The following is a 21206-nucleotide window of genomic DNA, read 5'->3' as shown; positions in this document are numbered from 1 at the left end:
TAATCTATTATTAGACTCTATTGGCTTTGCTCAAAAAGTAAATGAGTCCACCCACCACTTTAATCATATCTTAGATCTTGTTCTGACTTATGGTATGGAAATAGAAGACTTAACAGTATTCCCTGATAACTCCCTTCTGTCTGATCATTTCTTAATAACATTTACATTTACTCTGATGGACTACCCAGCAGTGGGGAATAAGTTTCATTACACTAGAAGTCTTTCAGAAAGCGCTGTAACTAGGTTTAAGGATATGATTCCTTCTTTATGTTCTCTAATGCCATATACCAACACAGTGCAGAGTAGCTACCTAAACTCTGTAAGGGAGATAGAGTATCTCGTCAATAGTTTTACATCCTCATTGAAGACAACTTTGGATGCTGTAGCTCCTCTGAAAAAGAGAGCTTTAAATCAGAAGTGTCTGACTCCGTGGTATAACTCACAAACTCGTAGCTTAAAGCAGATAACCCGTAAGTTGGAGAGGAAATGGCGTCTCACTAATTTAGAAGATCTTCACTTAGCCTGGAAAAAGAGTCTGTTGCTCTATAAAAAAGCCCTTCGTAAAGCTAGGACATCTTTCTACTCATCACTAATTGAAGAAAATAAGAACAACCCCAGGTTTCTTTTCAGCACTGTAGCCAGGCTGACAAAGAGTCAGAGCTCTATTGAGCTGAGTATTCCATTAACTTTAACTAGTAATGACTTCATGACTTTCTTTGCTAACAAAATTTTAACTATTAGAGAAAAAATTACTCATAACCATCCCAAAGACGTATCGTTATCTTTGGCTGCTTTCAGTGATGCCGGTATTTGGTTAGACTCTTTCTCTCCGATTGTTCTGTCTGAGTTATTCTCATTAGTTACTTCATCCAAACCATCAACATGTTTATTAGACCCCATTCCTACCAGGCTGCTCAAGGAAGCCCTACCATTATTTAATGCTTCGATCTTAAATATGATCAATCTATCTTTGTTAGTTGGCTATGTACCACAGGCTTTTAAGGTGGCAGTAATTAAACCATTACTTAAAAAGCCATCACTTGACCCAGCTATCTTAGCTAATTATAGGCCAATCTCCAACCTTTCTTTTCTCTCAAAAATTCTTGAAAGGGTAGTTGTAAAACAGCTAACTGATCATCTGCAGAGGAATGGTCTATTTGAAGAGTTTCAGTCAGGTTTTAGAATTCATCATAGTACAGAAACAGCATTAGTGAAGGTTACAAATGATCTTCTTATGGCCTCGGACAGTGGACTCATCTCTGTGCTTGTTCTGTTAGATCTCAGTGCTGCTTTTGATACTGTTGACCATAAAATTTTATTACAGAGATTAGAGCATGCCATAGGTATTAAAGGCACTGCGCTGCGGTGGTTTGAATCATATTTGTCTAATAGATTACAATTTGTTCATGTAAATGGGGAATCTTCTTCACAGACTAAAGTTAATTATGGAGTTCCACAAGGTTCTGTGCTAGGACCAATTTTATTCACTTTATACATGCTTCCCTTAGGCAGTATTATTAGACGGTATTGCTTAAATTTTCATTGTTACGCAGATGATACCCAGCTTTATCTATCCATGAAGCCAGAGGACACACACCAATTAGCTAAACTGCAGGATTGTCTTACAGACATAAAGACATGGATGACCTCTAATTTCCTGCTTTTAAACTCAGATAAAACTGAAGTTATTGTACTTGGCCCCACAAATCTTAGAAACATGGTGTCTAACCAGATCCTTACTCTGGATGGCATTACCCTGACCTCTAGTAATACTGTGAGAAATCTTGGAGTCATTTTGATCAGGATATGTCATTCAAAGTGCATATTAAACAAATATGTAGGACTGCTTTTTTGCATTTACGCAATATCTCTAAAATCAGAAAGGTCTTGTCTCAGAGTGATGCTGAAAAACTAATTCATGCATTTATTTCCTCTAGGCTGGACTATTGTAATTCATTATTATCAGGTTGTCCTAAAAGTTCCCTAAAAAGCCTTCAGTTAATTCAAAATGCTGCAGCTAGAGTACTGACGGGGACTAGAAGGAGAGAGCATATCTCACCCATATTGGCCTCTCTTCATTGGCTTCCTGTTAATTCTAGAATAGAATTTAAAATTCTTCTTCTTACTTATAAGGTTTTGAATAATCAGGTCCCATCTTATCTTAGGGACCTCGTAGTACCATATTACCCCAATAGAGCGCTTCGCTCTCAGACTGCAGGCTTACTTGTAGTTCCTAGGGTTTGTAAGAGTAGAATGGGAGGCAGAGCCTTCAGCTTTCAGGCTCCTCTCCTGTGGAACCAGCTCCCAATTCAGATCAGGGAGACAGACACCCTCTCTACTTTTAAGATTAGGCTTAAAACTTTCCTTTTTGCTAAAGCTTATAGTTAGGGCTGGATCAGGTGACCCTGAACCATCCCTTAGTTATGCTGCTATAGACGTAGACTGCTGGGGGGTTCCCATGATGCACTGTTTCTTTTTCTTTTTGCTCTGTATGCACCACTCTGCATTTAATCATTAGTGATCGATCTCTGCTCCCCTCCACAGCATGTCTTTTTCCTGGTTCTCTCCCTCAGCCCCAACCAGTCCCAGCAGAAGACTGCCCCTCCCTGAGCCTGGTTCTGCTGGAGGTTTCTTCCTGTTAAAAGGGAGTTTTTCCTTCCCACTGTAGCCAAGTGCTTGCTCACAGGGGGTCGTTTTGACCGTTGGGGTTTTACATAATTATTGTATGGCCTTGCCTTACAATATAAAGCGCCTTGGGGCAACTGTTTGTTGTGATTTGGCGCTATATAAAAAAAATTGATTGATTGATTGATTATATACCTTACATACCCAGAGTTTCTAATCTTGGTGTAACGCTTGACAGTGATTTTAAATTGGACCAACAGATTAACTGTTACAAAAATTGTTTTTTATCATCTGAGACTTTTATCCAAAATTAAATCTATTCTATCTTTTAGTGACTTTGAACGAGTGATTCATGCTTTTATTTTCATGTTTGGACTACTGCAATGCACTTTATTTCGGTGTTAACCAGGCTTCCCTGGCACGCTTGCAGCTGGTCCAAAACGCTGCTGCTCGCCTTTTAACAGGCATTAGAAAACATGAACACATCACCCCAATCCTCACTTCTCTTCACTGGCTTCAGTCCATTTTAGAATACATTTTAAAACTTTGTTTGTTTTTAAAGCACTAATCGGATCAGCTCCACAATATATTTCAGATCTCTTAAATGTTTACACTCCCTCATGATCTCTTAGGTCAGCTGATCAGCTCCTCCTCGTTGTCCCTAAGAGCAATTTAAAAACACGAGGAGATCGAGCCTTTTCTGTGGTGGCCCCTAAATTGTGGAACGAGCTACCACTAAAAATAAGGTTGTCCCCCACCCTACCTACTTTTAAATCTCATCTTAAAACCTATTTTTATTCATTGGCTTTTAACTCAGTGTGAGAGTTGTGTGACCTCTGTTCTTGTGTGATCTCTGTTTTTTGTTTGTCTTTTTGTGTCTGTTCTTGCGTGTATATCACTGTGCAGCACTTTGATAAACTTTTATATTTTTTGAAAAGTGCTATATAAAGTGGATTGGAGTGAAGAATTAAGAATTTTGGTGTTTTTGCCTTATGAAAAATGGAGATCATAGGGTATGTCTATTTGTTGTGTGAAAACGGATAATGGATCCCAAAATTTTCAATGTTAACATTTGATTTTATTAATGGGACACTAAGGCTTCGGAAAAATATAGGTTTCATGGAGTTGGGGGGGCATGTGCACGTATACCCATGTTGGCTTGCAGACTATAAGAGAGGAAGCATTAGGACCCTAAATACTTGGACTTCGTTCTCTTGCAAAAATACTTCCAAATCCCCTGGCCAGCAACCTCATGACGCCATAAGCTCTTCAAAAGTTTCAAAAAGTCAAAAGTTTCTTAATCTCATAGACCAAGGACCCAGAGACTTGAACGTCACTGCAGAGATAAGTGAATGGTTTTACAACTACAACACTTTTGCTGCAGAAAGGACACACTTTTGTTGGCCACATTTACATAACAATGATCATTTTCAAATTATTTAGAACCAAATCAAAGACCAGTTAATAACATTTCAACATATTTAACTTTATAGACTATCGGTAATGAAGCTACGTAAAGAATGACCCTTACAACTACCTTGCCCAGCACAGACAGCACTGTAATGCCCCTGTAGATGTTGCATTCTAGTGCAAACACCATTGATTTTTCCTTCTTTCAGTTTACTTACTTGCATACATTCGTTGAACAAAAATCCCATATTCTCAGTGCTATCATGTCCTTTCTCAGCTCCCTATACTGCCTGCAACTGTCACAAAGCTGTGCACTGTAACTCCTTTGGTTGATAGAGGAAATAAGCTATGAAGATGAACATTATTGAGATAGAAAAGCTGAGAAGAGGTTCCAGCTACCATTTTTGGAGATCCACTTTACTAAATTCTCTTCTTTCTTCTTATCTTCCTCTTTTCCCTTGATCTTCTTGGCCACAATAAGAGAAATCATTGTTAAAGTCTTCCCCAGGCCCATATCATCCGCTGAGTACAGAAAGAAAAGAGAACTTGAGATCCACATGCAAAGAATGAATGAATTAAAATAATGTATGATGCACTGCTGCTTTTTGTATGCATAACAGCATACATAGTAAAAAAACAAACAAAAAAACTAAACTGTAAATGTATAGGTGTTTCATCTCAAGGTCCTACCACCCTCCAGTGCAGACTCTTTAATACATGCTGACATTACCTAGTATTCCTCCACATGGTTTCTGTGTTTCTCGCCAGAGCAGCCAAGCCAAAGCACTCTTCTGATGAGCCAAGAGTGTCACCTGCAGTTATAAAAAAATGATCAGAGTAACGTGGTGACTAATCAAAAGATTTTTTTTTAAAACGATGTGAAATTTGAGCTACAGCTTGCCAAAAGGAACACAGGAGACATGAGCCAAGATCTGATCTATTTTGATGTATGAAACTCATTTTCTTTTCTACTCCACCATGAAGCGAGGACTGAAGGTGCAACAAGCACTATCATTTCTCCAACCACATCCACACAACAGTGTTATTATTTCAAATATGTGGTGGATGTTTTGGTGATTTCCCTCACTAGTCGTCTTCTTGCACAGTCACTACCTTCTTGAGAACTGTCTCGTCCAGACAGATTTACCACACAATACCGTACTGTTTGTATTTCTTAATGATTGATGTTACTGAAGTCCAACGTATATTCATTCATTCATTCATTCATCTTCAATCGCTTTTCTGGGTTTGGGTCGCGGGGGCAAGTTGGTCCAATTACTTATGGCCTATGAAAACAGAGATTGTATCCATCTATCTGCAGATTCTGCGCCTGGAAGTACCTCAAGGAGCAGTCGGGAGGGACAGAGAGTCAGTCAGAGTCGTGCACACCCGCAGCCCAAACACTGTCGGACAACAGTACGGAGACACAGACTGCTGTCAGACTACACCAGAAACAAAAATAAAGTGCCCAGACTGGTGGATGGATGCACATGAGTACTGTCACTCACTCACCCACACATACAACAATTCGCTCATCCACTTGCTGGCTCGTGCGCATTGACCTCTGAGCAGGACATTGCGGTGGCAGGATGAATGCGTCTCCCCACACACAACGGACTGTCAGCTCTGTGTTCACGCCGACGGTGGTGTGATGAGCACACGGAACATGGAGGAGCTGAGTGCTGTACTAACTGGCACGTGGCACGCCACAGGACGGCACCTGACATGGGATGTATTTATGCCATGGTGGACTAGGCATATGTGAGCCACTGTTGTCAGAAAAAGGAGAGCATAGAAGAGCTGTGCTCCGCATTGTCCGGTCAGATCACCGGCGCACTGCAGGACGGTGCCTGATACGAGATATAGTGTTTTGCACATGTGCAAAACATTCGAAGCAGCTGCGTGAATGGGCCTGTCTGTGTCGACCGCTCTGAGACAGCTGTCCAACATTTTCCGACTGCACCTTTTCGGATGTGAGCCAATTCGTCATTCTGACGCCATTCGGCCTCATTCGTACTATGTGTGAATGGCAGTCTAAGTAGCTCTCTAATACTCTCTACAATCCCAACCAATGTGTCAATGCTTTCATTTGTGGGTTTTTGTGTTCTCCATTACATCTCAGCTCACAGCTGCCATGTGACCATAAAACTGATAAAATTCTGTGATATTAACTTTCGGTCATATCACCCACCCTTATTCAAATGACAAACATAAGGGTCTGCTGATCAAGTAGTGTTAAATCAGGAAAGACATCATTTCCAAAATTACATTATAGGTACCAAATAATCTTTGTGAGACAGAGTAAAGAAGACAACTGATCTTAACCTTGAGACCTTTGGGGTCATGGGCCTCATCGTCAGGGCTGGGGCAGGATTCCAGGGATCCATGGAGGTGGTCAATGGCCTCAGAGGTCGCGTTTTTCACTGCCAGCAGACGGTTCTCAGTCATTCGGCCACCGTAGAAGGCCTGAATCTGTGGATTTTCTGGAAAAATCCACAACTAGGGTTTGGGGTTTTGCACACGATTACAAATAACAATGAAATGTGAGAAATAAATCGATACAATGATACACAAAGCATAAAGGCCAAAATCAAAGAGAAAATTACAAACAAACAAAAATAGCGTGACACATTTCTAACTGCTTCGCATCTGACAGTCAAAGTTTATAGATGATAGGTCCCTGAATTTGAGGTTTGAGCGTAATTTAGTATAATTTTCTCCTGTTGCCCTGCTGCATGGTCTTTTTTTCAACAGTTTCTAGGCAATGTTGGAATTGAGGGATATTAAAAGCAACTTTAATTCTGCTCACTGAACTCTGATCTTTACTGACATCTCTAACATTAATTCAAGATGTTGTGGTGTGATCAACATGATTTTCAGGTGGTGTTCTGTACAGATGCTCCTTAGGTCCACAAGTATTTGGATACTACTTATAAGATGACATGCACTCAGATCCACAAGTATTTGGACAGGAAGACATACATAAAGCCACATCTAGGCAACGCTGGAACTGAGTGAGATTAAAGGCAACATTTATCATCCTACTGCACTCTGATAGTGACTGATCAATATTTTATCTATTTAACATTGGGAGCTAAATGAATAAATATATTAAAATGTATTAAAATACATTAAATGTTTTTCAGCCACACATGTACCCGACATACCTTGAAGAATGCTGAGCGTCACAATGGTTTAAAAGGACAGAATAGTATCCCTGAACACCACCATCATTGAGCCTACCTCCATACTTCTGTGTGCAGCTCTGACTCATCTGCAAGCCCAGTGAACTGCCTGAAGCCTGATGATTGAAGGGCCCCACAGCTGGGGGATTTGAAAGCAGGATGGTACCACCTGGTCTGCTGAAGGGGTTGACCTTGCTGCTACCTGGACTGGCATCATCACTGCTACGTGTGTCCTGGGTCTCTGAAAGTGATTTGTTGATTAGTCTGAGTTTAAATCATCTCTGTTATTAATAAGCATGTCTTTTAGTGTAGAATCTTCAACTTTCTATCACTGTTGCCTTTTTGCTTTCTATAGTATGTGGCCATTGTAAGGTGTTTCGTTATTTCTTCTACCATACAAATTGCTTTGTTTCAGAGTGTGTTAAACACTATATTAACCCTAACCCATCACAATTTGTTGGCACCCAATGTGGCTTTTAACCAACAGTGCAAAGCCCAAATCACCTTCAGTCAATAATGAGAAACAAAGGAAAAGCCTCAAATTTATACAATGACAATAAATAACTCACTGAGTGACAGTTTCAGCTCTAAGCGTAATGTTTTAGATGTTTAAATTCATTTTAACTTGGAGATGAAGGGGCTGAGAAAGTTCTTTTCCCTGATTGAAACCACACTGTCATTTGTTTCCAGGACAGCAGCCCTGTGAACATTTACTCTACGGTACGATGAGGCTGTTACCAGGCTGAGAAGACCCAGTGAGGCTCAAAGACTCCAGCGCATCCTCCAGCTCTTTCACTTGAGACTTCAACCTCTCCCCTTTATCTGGCAGTGCCGACACATTCACCACAGACAGAGTTGCCTCAGCAGGAAAAGGAAAAAAATAAATACTTAAAATCACCACGTTTTCCAAATATAACTGGTTCTAACTTTTAATGTTTGTCACAGAATACTCTAAAAGAGCATATAAAAATAATTTCCTTTCATAATAAGTGAACATATACAGTATATAATGTGAACATATACAGTATATAATTAATGGCATTTTTGTCCTCAGAAAAAGGGCATCTTTTCATTGCTGACTTGCAAACATTCTCCATATCTTGGAACTTAATAACAGAATTAGTCTTTGTCATTGCTCATAACACCTGGCCCACATCTTAAAGGATTTAGAAGTAAACTGGACAAAAATAATGTTATTACAGGTTTTTCACTTGACCATCCCCCGCACCCCCCCCCCCCAAAGATGGACACACAACACGAACTCTTAACATATTTCACTGTCAATAGCTTTTGATTTGATCAATTCCCATGAAATATGTATCATCTGAAATCACATGAAGATCCCTTACAAATATGAACACATATGAATATATGCTAACTATATAGTCATATTACACAGAATTTGTCTGCTGAAACTGGATTCACACATTTTTTTTAGTATAATGAATATGAAGTCAACATAAGGCCCACTGGTTTTTCATGTGTGTGTGTTCAATTTTTTTCTTATGTCTGATGCATATGTATTCTAAATTATGGTCAACATGGGCTGGAAGAGTAAATAACACACTGGAACTATGAGACATGTAAAGCACCTCTGGGTTTACATGTGATGACGCTCTAGCTGCTTCAGAGCATCATGATATATCTATCTATCTACCTGTCTGACTCATGCAGCTCTGTATTATGGACATTTTTTTGTGGGAGTGTGAATGATGAATATAAACAAAAAAGCTCAGTAATAACATCAATAGCTTTACAAGTCTAACAGCACAGCAATTCATGCATTTCACTAGTGTTACCTTCTTCTGTTTGAGCTGAGAAGTGAGCAAGCTGCGCAGGCCTTCGGAGTTGGCCTGCTGGCCTTTGAACTTGGATGCTGGCTGGAACCCGGGGAAGGCAGTCAGTGTCTTTTGGACAGCAGAAGCAGGAGGAGTTTTCTGAGGAGCAGCCTTCACCGACACTACATGCACATCATCATCATCTTCATCATGATCACCAGTGGAAGTCAAAGTGATCCCTTTTTGTCTTTGAGAGCAGCTCTGTGTTACAGATTTGGAGTTTTGGATCTCAGACTTGCATTGCTGCCCTGTAGTTTTAGAAGACTCTGAGGGTTTATTAGACACTGAGATCTTGACCTCTTCATGGACTCTGGAAGCCTGGATGTCTACAGAGTCGCTCTCTTTCCCATTAGGTTTAATGTGTCTCTCCATACAAGTTTCAGAACCAGTTGGCTGCTGGACTGAATCACTGTGTGGACCCTGTGAGGTTTTATTTATTTTCTCAGACTCTAATCCATGAGTTAAGCTTTCTTTCTTTGCTTCTTCTTTCTTACAATTCTCCTTATATTGCATCTTATCCACCAAAATTTCCTCAATTTTATGGCTGTTTCGCTCGTCATCAGAAACCTTTTTCTTTATCTTCATCCATGCTGGACGTTGTTTATCTCTGTACATGTCTGACCGGTTCATGTTCCCTGTGTCCTCTTCACACGCTTGTGGACCGTTTCTCTCTGTAGTTCCTTCCTGACAGCTTTCTTTGACGTCAGCCTTGGGACATGTCTGGCCGATTTTCTCACTGCCTCCACCAACATTCATCCTTTTCCATTCAGAGTTCTTAACCATTTTTTCAGGGGCCTTGAAGGGGTTTCGGATGGGTGGCTGACAGGTCGGCTGCAGCTGTCTGTCAGACAGAGGGTTCAGTTTTTCCTCATTTGGCTGCAAAGATGTAAGAAAACAGACAGAAAAAAAAAATAAAATATATATATATATATATATATATATATGAATGACCTGAATAACATAAGCAGAGGACAAACATTATACATGAGTCAGAATTTGCATATTCAAACCATGCTGGCATTGGAAAATTAAACTGATACCTTTGAAATGCTTTACAACGTTTGCTAATACATGTACGCTACATGTTTATGCTGATGTTCACATTCAAGACAGATTTTATGGTTTATTATAAACCATAAATATGTATGAATAAGTGGAAGTACATTAGATATTCAGTTTGTAATATTACATAAAATTGTGATACATAAAAAAGACACCAAGGATTTGAACAATCTTTGTTTATCCACCATGAAATAGAATAAAGGCATCACAGTATAATCTACAACAAATTAGTTCCAGCCAACAACTCAAGAATAGATTTATTTGTATAATTACTATTAATTAAGATGATGTGTATGTGTAATATGTGAATATGGAATGTCATGCTCTCTCTTACTGCACTCCAAGGAACATTTCCACACCACTTTTGATTTGCTTTTTTGCCCATTACACATCGGTAGAACAACCTGCAGAAGATTCTTCAGTGAGAGGCTTTTTCATGAAACTAAAGCGTAGACACTAAGAAAATCTGAAATGCATTTTGACATTGAAAGCAAGCGTGACTTAGTGTGAAATAACTATGCCAACTCAGAAGATGTTGGGACAGTACAGAAATTGCAAAATACATAGATAATTTACTTTGAGTTCTAATTAATTTTCAAGTAAAATTCATTTCATTTGTTCATATACACCCATTCATGCATTTAAGGTCTGCAACACATTCCAAGAAGTTGAGAAGCTAAATTTACTGCTTTGTGATGTTGTTATTAGAGCTGGGTATCGATTCAAGTTTCAAGAATCGATTTGATTCCAATTCTTAAGAATCAGAAGCGATCATTTCAATTTGATTCGATCCGATCTCAATTTGGGTTAGTGTTATTAAAACTGTTTTTTTTTTAAGTTGTTACATGATTGTCTAGTTATGCAACATATAATACTACTTCACAAAATTTGGCCCTCAAAATGCAGGCAACAGTGTTTCAGAGAGTTATAAATTTTTAAAATTTTCTGGGGGATAACGGTCCTGGTCTCCCTTACAAAACTCAGCACTCACTGCACAGCACACTGCAGCAGGATTAGAAAAGTTATCCTGCAGCAGGATAACGCAGCAATTAGAAAAGTTATAGGTCAGGGGTGGTGGCCAAGTGGTTAATGCGCTTGGTTTCAGTTCAGAAGTTTCCGGGTTCAAATCCCACCCCTGCCACATTTCTCCATGTAATGTGGAGTTGCATCAGGAAGGGCATCCGGCGTAAAACTTGTGCCAATTCTACATGCAGATCCACCTTGGATTTGCTGTGGCGACCCCAAGTGCAAACAAGGGAGCAGCCGAAGGGACTTACTATCCTGTAGCGGGGGAAGAGCTCCTAAATTCTCCTGCAGCAGGAGAACACGGTTCCCACAGTCCACACTAGAGAATCTTTGTGTGCTGTTCCACGGAAATGGCACGTTATGAGGAACGGAAAAAAAACAACTGTGTGAATTAAACAGCGGACAATTTTCCTTTCTGGCCCACAACAACAGTCATGATTGACATCTTTAAATGGTTAATATGCACCCTCGGAAACAGCGCAATGGCCCAACTACAGCGTAATTGTTTCAGACATGCTGTTATAACGCTGATGAGAAGTGCATATATATATAATTTTTGAAAAAATAATCAATCTTTATATGTATGACTCAATATATGGGAATTTAAATGAGAATCAATTTAAAATCAGCAAATTGGTCTTTTCAACACAGCACTAGTTGTTATTCATTCTTACAACACTGAAAAGACTTTTTGTCAATGAGAATACCAAGTGATGAAGCACTTCAGGTGTTATTTTGTCCCATCCTTCTTGCAAACATGTCTTCAGATGTGCAACAGTATAAGGTTTTTATTTCAAAATTCTCCACATTCTCTATTGAGGACTGCAGGCAGCACGGCCAGTCCAGTACCAGTATCCTCTTCACCTCTTCTGCTATAGTCATGTCTTTGTAACTCGTGCAGAATGTGGTTTTGCATTGTCTTTTGAAAAATGCATGGACATCCCTGGAAAAGATCAAATTTTGAAGGCGGGATATGTTGCTCTAAAATCTCAATGTATTTTTCTGCATAAATGCTAAGGGCACTGACACAAACACCCCAATGTTTTTACAGCTTAATTGGAGTCCACCTGGAGTAAATACAGTTGATTGGACATGATTTGGACAGACACACACCTGACTACATATAAGGTCCCACAGCTGACAGTGTATGTCAGAGCACAAACCAAGCATGAAGTCAAAGGAATTGTCTGTAGACCTCTGAGACAGGATTGTCTTGGGGCACAAATCGGGGAAGGGTACAGAAACATTTCTGCTGCTCTGAAGGTCCCAATGAGCACAGTGGCCTCCATCATCTGTAAATGGAAGAAGTTGGGATCCACCAGGACTCTTCCTCAAGCTGGCTGTCTGTCAACTGAGTGATCGGGGAGAAGGGACTTAGCCAGGCAAGTGCCCAAGAACCCGATAGTCACTCTGTCAGAGCTCCAGCATTCCACTGTGGAGAGAGGAGAACCTTCCAGAAGGACAGCCATCTCTGCAACAATCCACCAATCAGGCCTGTATGGTAGAGTGGCCAGACGGAAGCCACTCCTGAGTAAAAGGCACATGGCAGCCCACCTGGAGTTTGCCAAAAAGGCACCTGAAGTACTCTCAGACCACGAGAAACAAAATTCTCTGTTCTTATAAGACAAAGAGTTAAGTCTTTGACATGAATACCAGGTGTCATGTTTGGAGGAAACCAGGTACCATCCCTACAGTGAAGCATGGTGGTGGCAGCATCATGCTGTGCGGCTGTTTTTCAGCAGCAGGAACTGGGAGACCTAGTCAGGATTGAGGGAAAGATGAATGCAGCAATGTACAGAGACATCCTGGATGAAAACCTGCTCCAGCGTGCTCTTGACCTCAGACTGGGGTGACAGCTCTTCTTTCAGCAGGACAATCACACTAAGCACCCAGCCAAGATATCAAAGGAGTGGCTTCAGGACAACTCTGTGAATGTTGCAATACGTAATTCCTGTCATTATGGGGTAGAATTTTGAGGGCAAAGTGAATTTACTCCATTTTGGAATAAGGCTGCAACATAAATTGTGGAAAAAGTGAAGTGCTGTGAATACTTTCCAGATGCACAGCATATATATGTATATATATTTAACCCCATTAGTAGCCCTAAACTGTCTCAACCCAACCTCATCTGGAAGGTGCTGCAAGCCTGAAATGTAGGAATGGATGTATATTAACAAATTAAGTGAAACTGATGACATAAAACATGAAATTTGTGGTTCATACTGTCTCCAGTGAGACAGAAGTAAATGTAAGAATGATGATATGCTTTTTGATGTGCAGAAATTTGTATTTTTTCCTCCTCACACTGATGTAAAACTAAAACCAAAGTAGGAAGAATTAAACAATAAACTCCATTACTTGCCATCTACTATGAAAAACCCATTTCTGCACAAAGAAACCCAACTGCAGACACACACCTGTAGCTCTGATGTTGCTGATTGAAGGCTAGAGCCTGGAGTTCCACCACTGAATCATCATGGTGTAAGCAGTGGGACGGTGAGATACTGGATAAAACAATGATGATAACACCCTCAATATGTAAACAAAACAAAGTGATCAACCGTCTTTTATGCACATTTGACTGATTTGCAAAACAAACAAAAAACTTTCCCACCTGAACCAAGAGACTAATATAGTTCAATAATTTATTGATTATATGAATGAAATGACAAAGTAAACCCTGGAACAAGACAAAGACTTATTGGCTACTTTCCTATTGATGTTTTTAATAATAATAATAATCATTATAATATTACTCTTTCATGCAAATATCACAAAGTTCTTCACAACATCCACAAAATTCACAGCTGAACACAACACAAACAATCATAAAATTTACAATGGGGATGTGATAACATAAAAGTTGGACCAGAGAGTCCTCGGTTCAAATCCCTGTCAGACCAGAAAAATCAGTAAGTACCACTGGCCAAGGTCCTTAATCACCTTATTACTCCTACTTTGCATGGCAGTGCACTGACATCAGGGTGTGAGTGTGTGCATGAATGTGTGATGGTAAAGCTCGGTGGAAATTCAGTCCATTCACATAAAACAGAGAAAGAATGAACCCAGAGCATTAATAGCAAAATACACTCAACAAAAATATAAACGCAACACTTTTGGTTTTGCTCCCATTTTGTATGAGATGAACTCAAAGATCTAAAACTTTTTCCACATACACAATATCACCATTTCCCTCAAATATTGTTCACAAACCAGTCTAAATCTGTGATAGTGCGCACTTCTCCTTTGCTGAGATAATCCATCCCACCTCACAGGTGTGGCATATCAAGATGCTGATTAGACACCATGATTAGTGCACAGGTGTGCCTTAGACTGTCCACAATAAAAGGCCACTCTGAAAGGTGCAGTTTTGTTTTATTGGGGGGGGGATACCAGTCAAGATCTGGTGTGACCACCATTTGCCTCATGCAGTGCAACACATCTCATTCGCATAGAGTTGATCAAGTTGTCAATTGTGGCCTGTGGAATGTTGGTCCACTCCTCTTCAATGGCTGTGCGAAGTTGCGATGACGAACTGGAGTCCGGTCGAGACCCCGATGAGGACGACGAGCATGCAGATGAGCTTTCATGAGACGGTTTCTGACAGTTTGTGCAGAAATTCTTTGGATATGCAAACCGATTGTTTCAGCAGCTGTCCGAGTGGCTGGTCTCAGATGATCTTGGAGGTGAACATGCTGGATGTAGAGGTCCTGGGCTGGTGTGGTTACACGTGGTCTGTGGTTGTGAGGCTGGTTGGATGTACTGCCAAATTCTCTGAAACGCCTTTGGAGACGGCTTATGGTAGAGAAATGAACATTAAATACACGAGCAACAGCTCTGGTTGACATTCCTGCTGTCAGCATGCCAATTGCACGCTCCCTCAAATCTTGCGACATCTGTGGCATTGTGCTGCGTGATAAAACTGCACCTTTCAGAGTGGCTTTTTATTGTGGGCAGTCTAAGGCACACCTGTGCACTAATCATGGTGTCTAATCAGCATCTTGATATGCCACACCTGTGAGGTGGGATGGATTATCTCAGCAAAGGAGATGTGCTCACTATCACAGATTTAGACTGGTTTGTGAACAATATTTGAGGGAAATGGTGATATTGTGTATGTGGAAAAAGTTTTAGATCTTTGAGTTCATCTCATACAAAATGGGAGCAAAACCAAAAGTGTTGCATTTATATTTTTGTTGAGTATATATGTCCATTACAAATTGGACAGAAATAAAATAAAATAAAGGAGCAGACAAAGCAAATGATTCAATACTAAAAGCATGTATTAGCATACTTTTGGTCAAATAATATCTAGATAATGAGTCAGTCACTGCAGTAAAATAAGTAAGCTTTTAGTCTAGATTTGAAGGTTTCAACCAAAATTGACTGTGTAATTTTCACAGGCTGATGATTAAACAAATTTGAAGCATAATAAGGGAAGGCTCCCATCATCAGGGCAACAACAGAAGCATATTTGGTGTCTAAATGTATGTTTTTCAGGTCAGGGAATTAATGTTTGACAATTACAACACTGTCATATTAATATTTATGTCAAGTTACACTATATGGGTCTGCTGAGGATGTTTTTCCACCAACTTTTTGGACTTCCATGTTCTTACTTGACCTGAGAAAGTGCCCTGTGTTAATTTGGCAGGCCAGCAACTTAGCCACTGAGCTACCTGCTTATTGGGTTAGTCAAACCAGAAATATTTCTGCAATGTTATTGACCAAATGTAAGATTATTTTTTTCAAATATTAAAGTCCAACAACAAACACCATTTACAGGATACAAGGTCTCCTCACTGTGAGCATGGCCAAACAAAAACAGACTCAACTAGAATTCATATTGTTAAATCAAGAACATGGAGAATAGGCCATAAACAAAGAGGCTATTGATATGGCACGGTATTCCTTTTTCCTCCAATGGCATCAAGTAACAAACAGCCATGATTGTACAGCATGCCATAAGAAACCACTGTGATCATCGCAAGACCAAGTAGGACATCATGTCTCCAATTTTTACCATATACATACTGCTGTGTAAGTACAGTAAAAATGGGTTATTTCGACACGACAATTTGCAGGGGAAAAAGCTAAGTTTATTTCAAGTGTTAGTGAATCTCTTGGCTGCAATAGCAAAGCCAAGCTCAAAAACTAGGGTTAGGGTTTGTGGCATGAACTATGATTATTATTTGATTCATTTATTTTTTTTAGATGATGACTGGAGTGCAGCTTTAAGCAGAAACGAGGTGAGAATCAGTGAACCATGGCTAATGCTCCAAAATGACACATGTGCAGTGAAGGCAGGGTGGACTCATTTTTAGTGGGGACCGTTCGGTCGGCAACACCGGGTCACGGTGGCAGCAGACCAAGCACATCTCCCTGTCCTCAGCCAGTTTAAATAACAATGGCTCCCATAATTCAGTTTGAGTGTGATACCATATCAACAGCAACAGCCTGTAATAAAAAGCTTGGTCTTTTTACAACCCCTGGCAATAATTATGGAATCAACGGCCTCGGAGGATGTTCATTCAGTTGTTTAATTTTGTAGAAAAAAAAAAGCAGATCACAGACATGTGTCAGGTCAGTTGCCCTAACTGGACCTGGCACTTAAACTGTACCTGAGATTGTATCCTGCAAAACGCAGTTTCTCAAAGCACAATCACATAAAAAGAGACAACATTAGACAGAGATCTCTTTTGTGAGCTTTGCGCAAAGGGGAGAAGCTTCGGAGAGAGCGTACAAACCTAAGACCAACCTTGGTTCTCCTGCTCCTCTCCTCCGCCCCTCCGGCGCTTTGTTCTTTTTATTAGAAAAGAAAAAAATCATAAACAGTGCAGCATGGCATCAGGGTACATTGTGTTTGGGGAAGGGAGGGGTGAACTGTTGCTTGTGAGTTACGGTTTCCTGTGAAACATGCTCATTTCTTTCACCGAAAGAAGGTAGTAAGCTGTTAAGTTTCGATGTCAACAGAGTCCTGAAGCAACCTTTAGTTCATCACTGTGGCTGAGCAATCATTTAGCTTAAATGCAGCATATATGAATAGGTACATAATTATTATGATTAAATGAGTAAATGAAGTATAAAAGAATATAATTCAGACAATAATAAATGTAGAATCCTTTAACAAGTCAGCTAAGACACATATTCTTTCAGTCTTGTGGCTGGTTTCACTTCCACATCACACAGATAACAGATAGTTGATACAGTTCATTTCACAAGAAGCAGAAACTTAACTCAGACTACTTTTGATTACCTTGAATATCATGTAAGCAGGCAATGATTAATTAAATAAATGATAACTCATAAAATCTCCATCACATGACACAAAACTAAAGTCATTTCAAATGGCAACTTTCTGGCTTTAAGAAAAACTATAAGAAATCAGGAAAAATAATTGTGGCAGTCAGTAACGGTTACTTTTTTAGACCAAGCAGAGGGAAAAAAATATGGAATCACTCAATTCTGAGGAATGCAGGGGTGGTGGCCAAGTGGTTAATGCGCTTGGTTTCAGTTCAGAAGGTTCCGGGTTCAAATCCCACCCCTGCCACATTTCTCCATGTAATGTGGAGTTGCGTCAGGAAGGGCATCCGGCGTAAAACTTGTGCCAATTCAACATGCAGATCCACCTTGGATTTGCTGTGGCGACCCCAAGTGCAAACAAGGGAGCAGCCGAAGGGACTTACTTACTCAATTCTGAGGAATAAATTATGGAATCACCCTGTAAATTTTCATCCCCAAAACTAACACCTGCATCAAATCACATCTGCTCGTTAGTCTGCATCTAAAAAGGAGTGATCACACCTTGGAGAGCTGTTGCACCAAGTGGACTGACATGAATCATGGCTCCAACATGAGAGATGTCAACTGAAACAAAGGAAAGGATTATCAAACTCTTAAAAGAGGGTAAATCATCACACAATGTTGCAAAAGATGTTGGTTGTTCACAGTCAGCTATGTCTAAACTCTGGACCAAATACAAACAACATGGGAAGGTTGTTAAAGGCAAACATACTGGTAGACCAAGGAAGACATCAAAGCGTCAAGACAGAAAACTTAAAGCAATATTTCTCAAAAATCGAAAATGCACAACAAAACAAATGAGGAACGAATGGGAGGAAACTGGGGTCAACGTCTGTGACCGAACTGTAAGAAACCGCCTAAAGGAAATGAAATTTACATACAGAAAAGCTAAACGAAAGCCATCTTTAACACCTAAACAGAAAAAAACAAGGTTACAATGGGCTAAGGAAAAGCAATTGTGGACTGTGGATGACTGGATGAAAGTCATATTCAGTGATGAATCTCGAATCTGCATTGGGCAAGGTGGTGATGCTGGAACTTTTGTTTGGTGCCGTTCCAATGAGATTTATAAAGATGACTGCCTGAAGAGAACATGTAAATTTCCACAGTCATTGATGATATGGGGCTGCATGTCAGGTAAAGGCACTGGGGAGATTGCTGTCATTACATCATCAATAAATGCACAAGTTTACGTTGATATTTTGGACACTTTTCTTATCCCATCAATTGAAAGGATGTTTGGGGATGATGAAATCATTTTTCAAGATGATAATGCATCTTGTCATAGAGCAAAAACTGTGAAAACATTCCTTGCAAAAAGACACATAGGGTCAATGTCATGGCCTGCAAATAGTCCGGATCTTAATCCAATTGAAAATCTTTGGTGGAAGTTGAAGAAAATGGTCCATGACAAGGCTCCAACCTGCAAAGCTGATCTGGCAACAGCAATCAGAGAAAGTTGGAGCCAGATTGATGAAGAGTACTGTTTGTCACTCATTAAGTCCATGCCTCAGAGACTGCAAGCTGTTATAAAAGCCAGAGGTGGTGCAACAAAATACTAGTGATGTGTTGGAGCGTTCTTTTGTTTTTCATGATTCCATAATTTTTTCCTCAGAATTGAGTGATTCCATATTTTTTCCCTCTGCTTGGTCTAAAAAAGTAACCGTTACTGACTGCCACAATTTTTTTTTTCCTGATTTCTTATAGTGTTTCTTAAAGCCAGAAAGTTGCCATTTGAAATGACTTTAGTTTTGTGTCATGTCTGTGATCTGCTTTTTTTCTACAAAATTAAACAACTGAATGAACATCCTCCGAGGCCGGTGATTCCATAATTTTTGCCAGGGGTTGTATTTGTAGGAATCCTGTTGCACCTGACATCAGAAAAAGACTAGTATGAGGTTTATTTATTTTTATAAAGTTTCACCTATTATAGTTCTAGTCCTGCTGGTGTTTGCTGTATTGCACAGGATTTACAAATCAATCTGACTTTATAATGGTACCACACACACACACACACACACACACACACACACACACACACACACACACACACACACACACACACACACACACACACACACACACACACACACACACACACGAAGCTAACCTGGTTAGCTGGCTGAAGTCACAGCCCTGCTTGTCAACACACACGTAGAAGCTTTTTCCTTTATTCGGTCCATCTTTGACGCCCGTTTTTAACATACACATAGTGCCTGTTTAAGGACAGATAAAAGACAAGAGTTTATCATGTCTTAGCTAATCTGTTGACTTTGTTAGCAAAAGATGTTTCGGGATAACTCATGAAGAAGAATGACTTCAAATAACCTCTTATAACTTAAATATTATAATAATATTACAACTTACCATGGGTATCACAAAGGACCTTTTCCATTATTAAAACACACACACAGAAGTTCTGCTATACAAAAAGCAAAACCTCAACATTTCATATCGACCAATAGCAACTGTCTGAGAGCACATCCGGTATGTTCATATCAGTGTAAAAGGTGTCGCTAAACCGATACAACCACAGTCTGAAGAAAACATTTAAATATGAAGTAAAATTGACCTAATACGAAAGACAACTATTGTACTAAATATCAGTAATACACAGGACCCGTATAAAGTGCACACAAATAACTAATACTTAACACGTTTATTTTTCGTTGGCCTTTATTCTGAAGTATTTTGGCAAAGAGCGTGTTGAACCCGGAAATGAATTAATGTAAAAATAAAACGTGTTCAAATAATGTCACGTTGTAAAATATGATACTAAATATATATGGTCAATGTTGTGTCGTCATATATGCACCAAAAAAGTAATTAACAGTGGAATAAATTACGCTGTTTATAACCTACATTGCCCACAATGCAACTGTAACTTCATTCTTTCGTGGTGGTTGTTTCGAAATCGAAAGAGTTTGCACCATTGTCCATCGATTTGGATTAAATAGAAATCCATGGTTTGAACAGGGGAGAGCTCCGATCACAAAAACATCCAAAGTTTTTCTGAAGGCTCAGAGAAGTAGAAAGTGTTGTGTCGCATTTTAACTCTGCTTTATTTATAAATTTGGTGTTCATATATGAGAACAACCGTAAATACTGGGACAACACTGTAATGACAGCCTCTAAATGCTTCCTATTAGAGGTGGCCAATACCGGGAATTGTGGTATTGATCCGATACCAAGTAAATACAGGCCCAGTATCGCCGATATCGATACCGATACGTTTTCATATTTAAGCTTCACAGATCCAAAAGATCCAAAAAGACCTAGGATAGTATTTCGCCAAACATTGTACGTGACAACAAAATACTTTATTATCACAATCAACATTTTTGTTTAAAAAATGTCACTCAACACAACTTAAAACAAAATCTCCTGAGGTCCTGAGGGCTGACAAACCACAATACAAGGGTGCGCTGCTCCGTGTTGTGTGACACAGCGCAGCGCTGCTCTTACAGACAGAGAGAAGACTTTGATGAATCTGCGTGCGCAGCAGTCAGTGCGTGCGGGAGAGAAAAAAGCTTAAGTATCGATCTTTTTACACGAGGATCGTTCAATATCAATACTGGCGTTGGTATCGATATTATCAATATTGGGACTGATCTGCCCACCTCTACTTCCTATAGCTTCCAATGAGAGTCTGGATTCTGGTTGAAGGTATTTTGGACCATTCTTCTTTACAAAACTTCTCCAATTGAGTCAGGTTTGTTGGTTTCTGAGCAAGGACAGCCCGCTTAAAATCACACCA

At 39.7% G+C, this 21206-nt stretch overlaps 1 protein-coding gene across 2 annotated transcripts in view; it reads right to left on the bottom strand.

The window, feature by feature from the left end:
• Nucleotides 1–19925, bottom strand: part of ttf2 (transcription termination factor, RNA polymerase II) — a 41197-nt gene extending 21272 nt beyond the window's left edge. For both annotated transcript variants that reach the window (XM_034186654.1, XM_034186655.1), the window contains exons 1-10: nucleotides 19817–19925; nucleotides 19560–19665; nucleotides 13564–13650; nucleotides 10455–10524; nucleotides 9020–9934; nucleotides 7959–8079; nucleotides 7279–7461; nucleotides 6361–6518; nucleotides 4766–4847; nucleotides 4435–4557 (exon numbers count right to left, since the gene is read on the bottom strand). In XM_034186654.1, the coding sequence (XP_034042545.1) occupies nucleotides 4435–4557; nucleotides 4766–4847; nucleotides 6361–6518; nucleotides 7279–7461; nucleotides 7959–8079; nucleotides 9020–9934; nucleotides 10455–10524; nucleotides 13564–13650; nucleotides 19560–19665; nucleotides 19817–19844 (1873 nt within the window). In that variant the 5' untranslated portion in view covers nucleotides 19845–19925. The remainder of the gene's footprint in view (nucleotides 1–4434; nucleotides 4558–4765; nucleotides 4848–6360; nucleotides 6519–7278; nucleotides 7462–7958; nucleotides 8080–9019; nucleotides 9935–10454; nucleotides 10525–13563; nucleotides 13651–19559; nucleotides 19666–19816) is intronic.
• Between the last annotated feature and the right edge of the window lie 1281 nt (nucleotides 19926–21206).

Source organism: Thalassophryne amazonica, chromosome 14 (assembly GCF_902500255.1).
Source record: "Thalassophryne amazonica chromosome 14, fThaAma1.1, whole genome shotgun sequence".
NCBI classification, from domain to species: Eukaryota; Metazoa; Chordata; class Actinopteri; order Batrachoidiformes; family Batrachoididae; genus Thalassophryne; species Thalassophryne amazonica.
The sequence above is the reverse complement of the archived record's forward strand: the minus strand, read 5'-3'. Positions and strand labels throughout refer to the sequence as shown.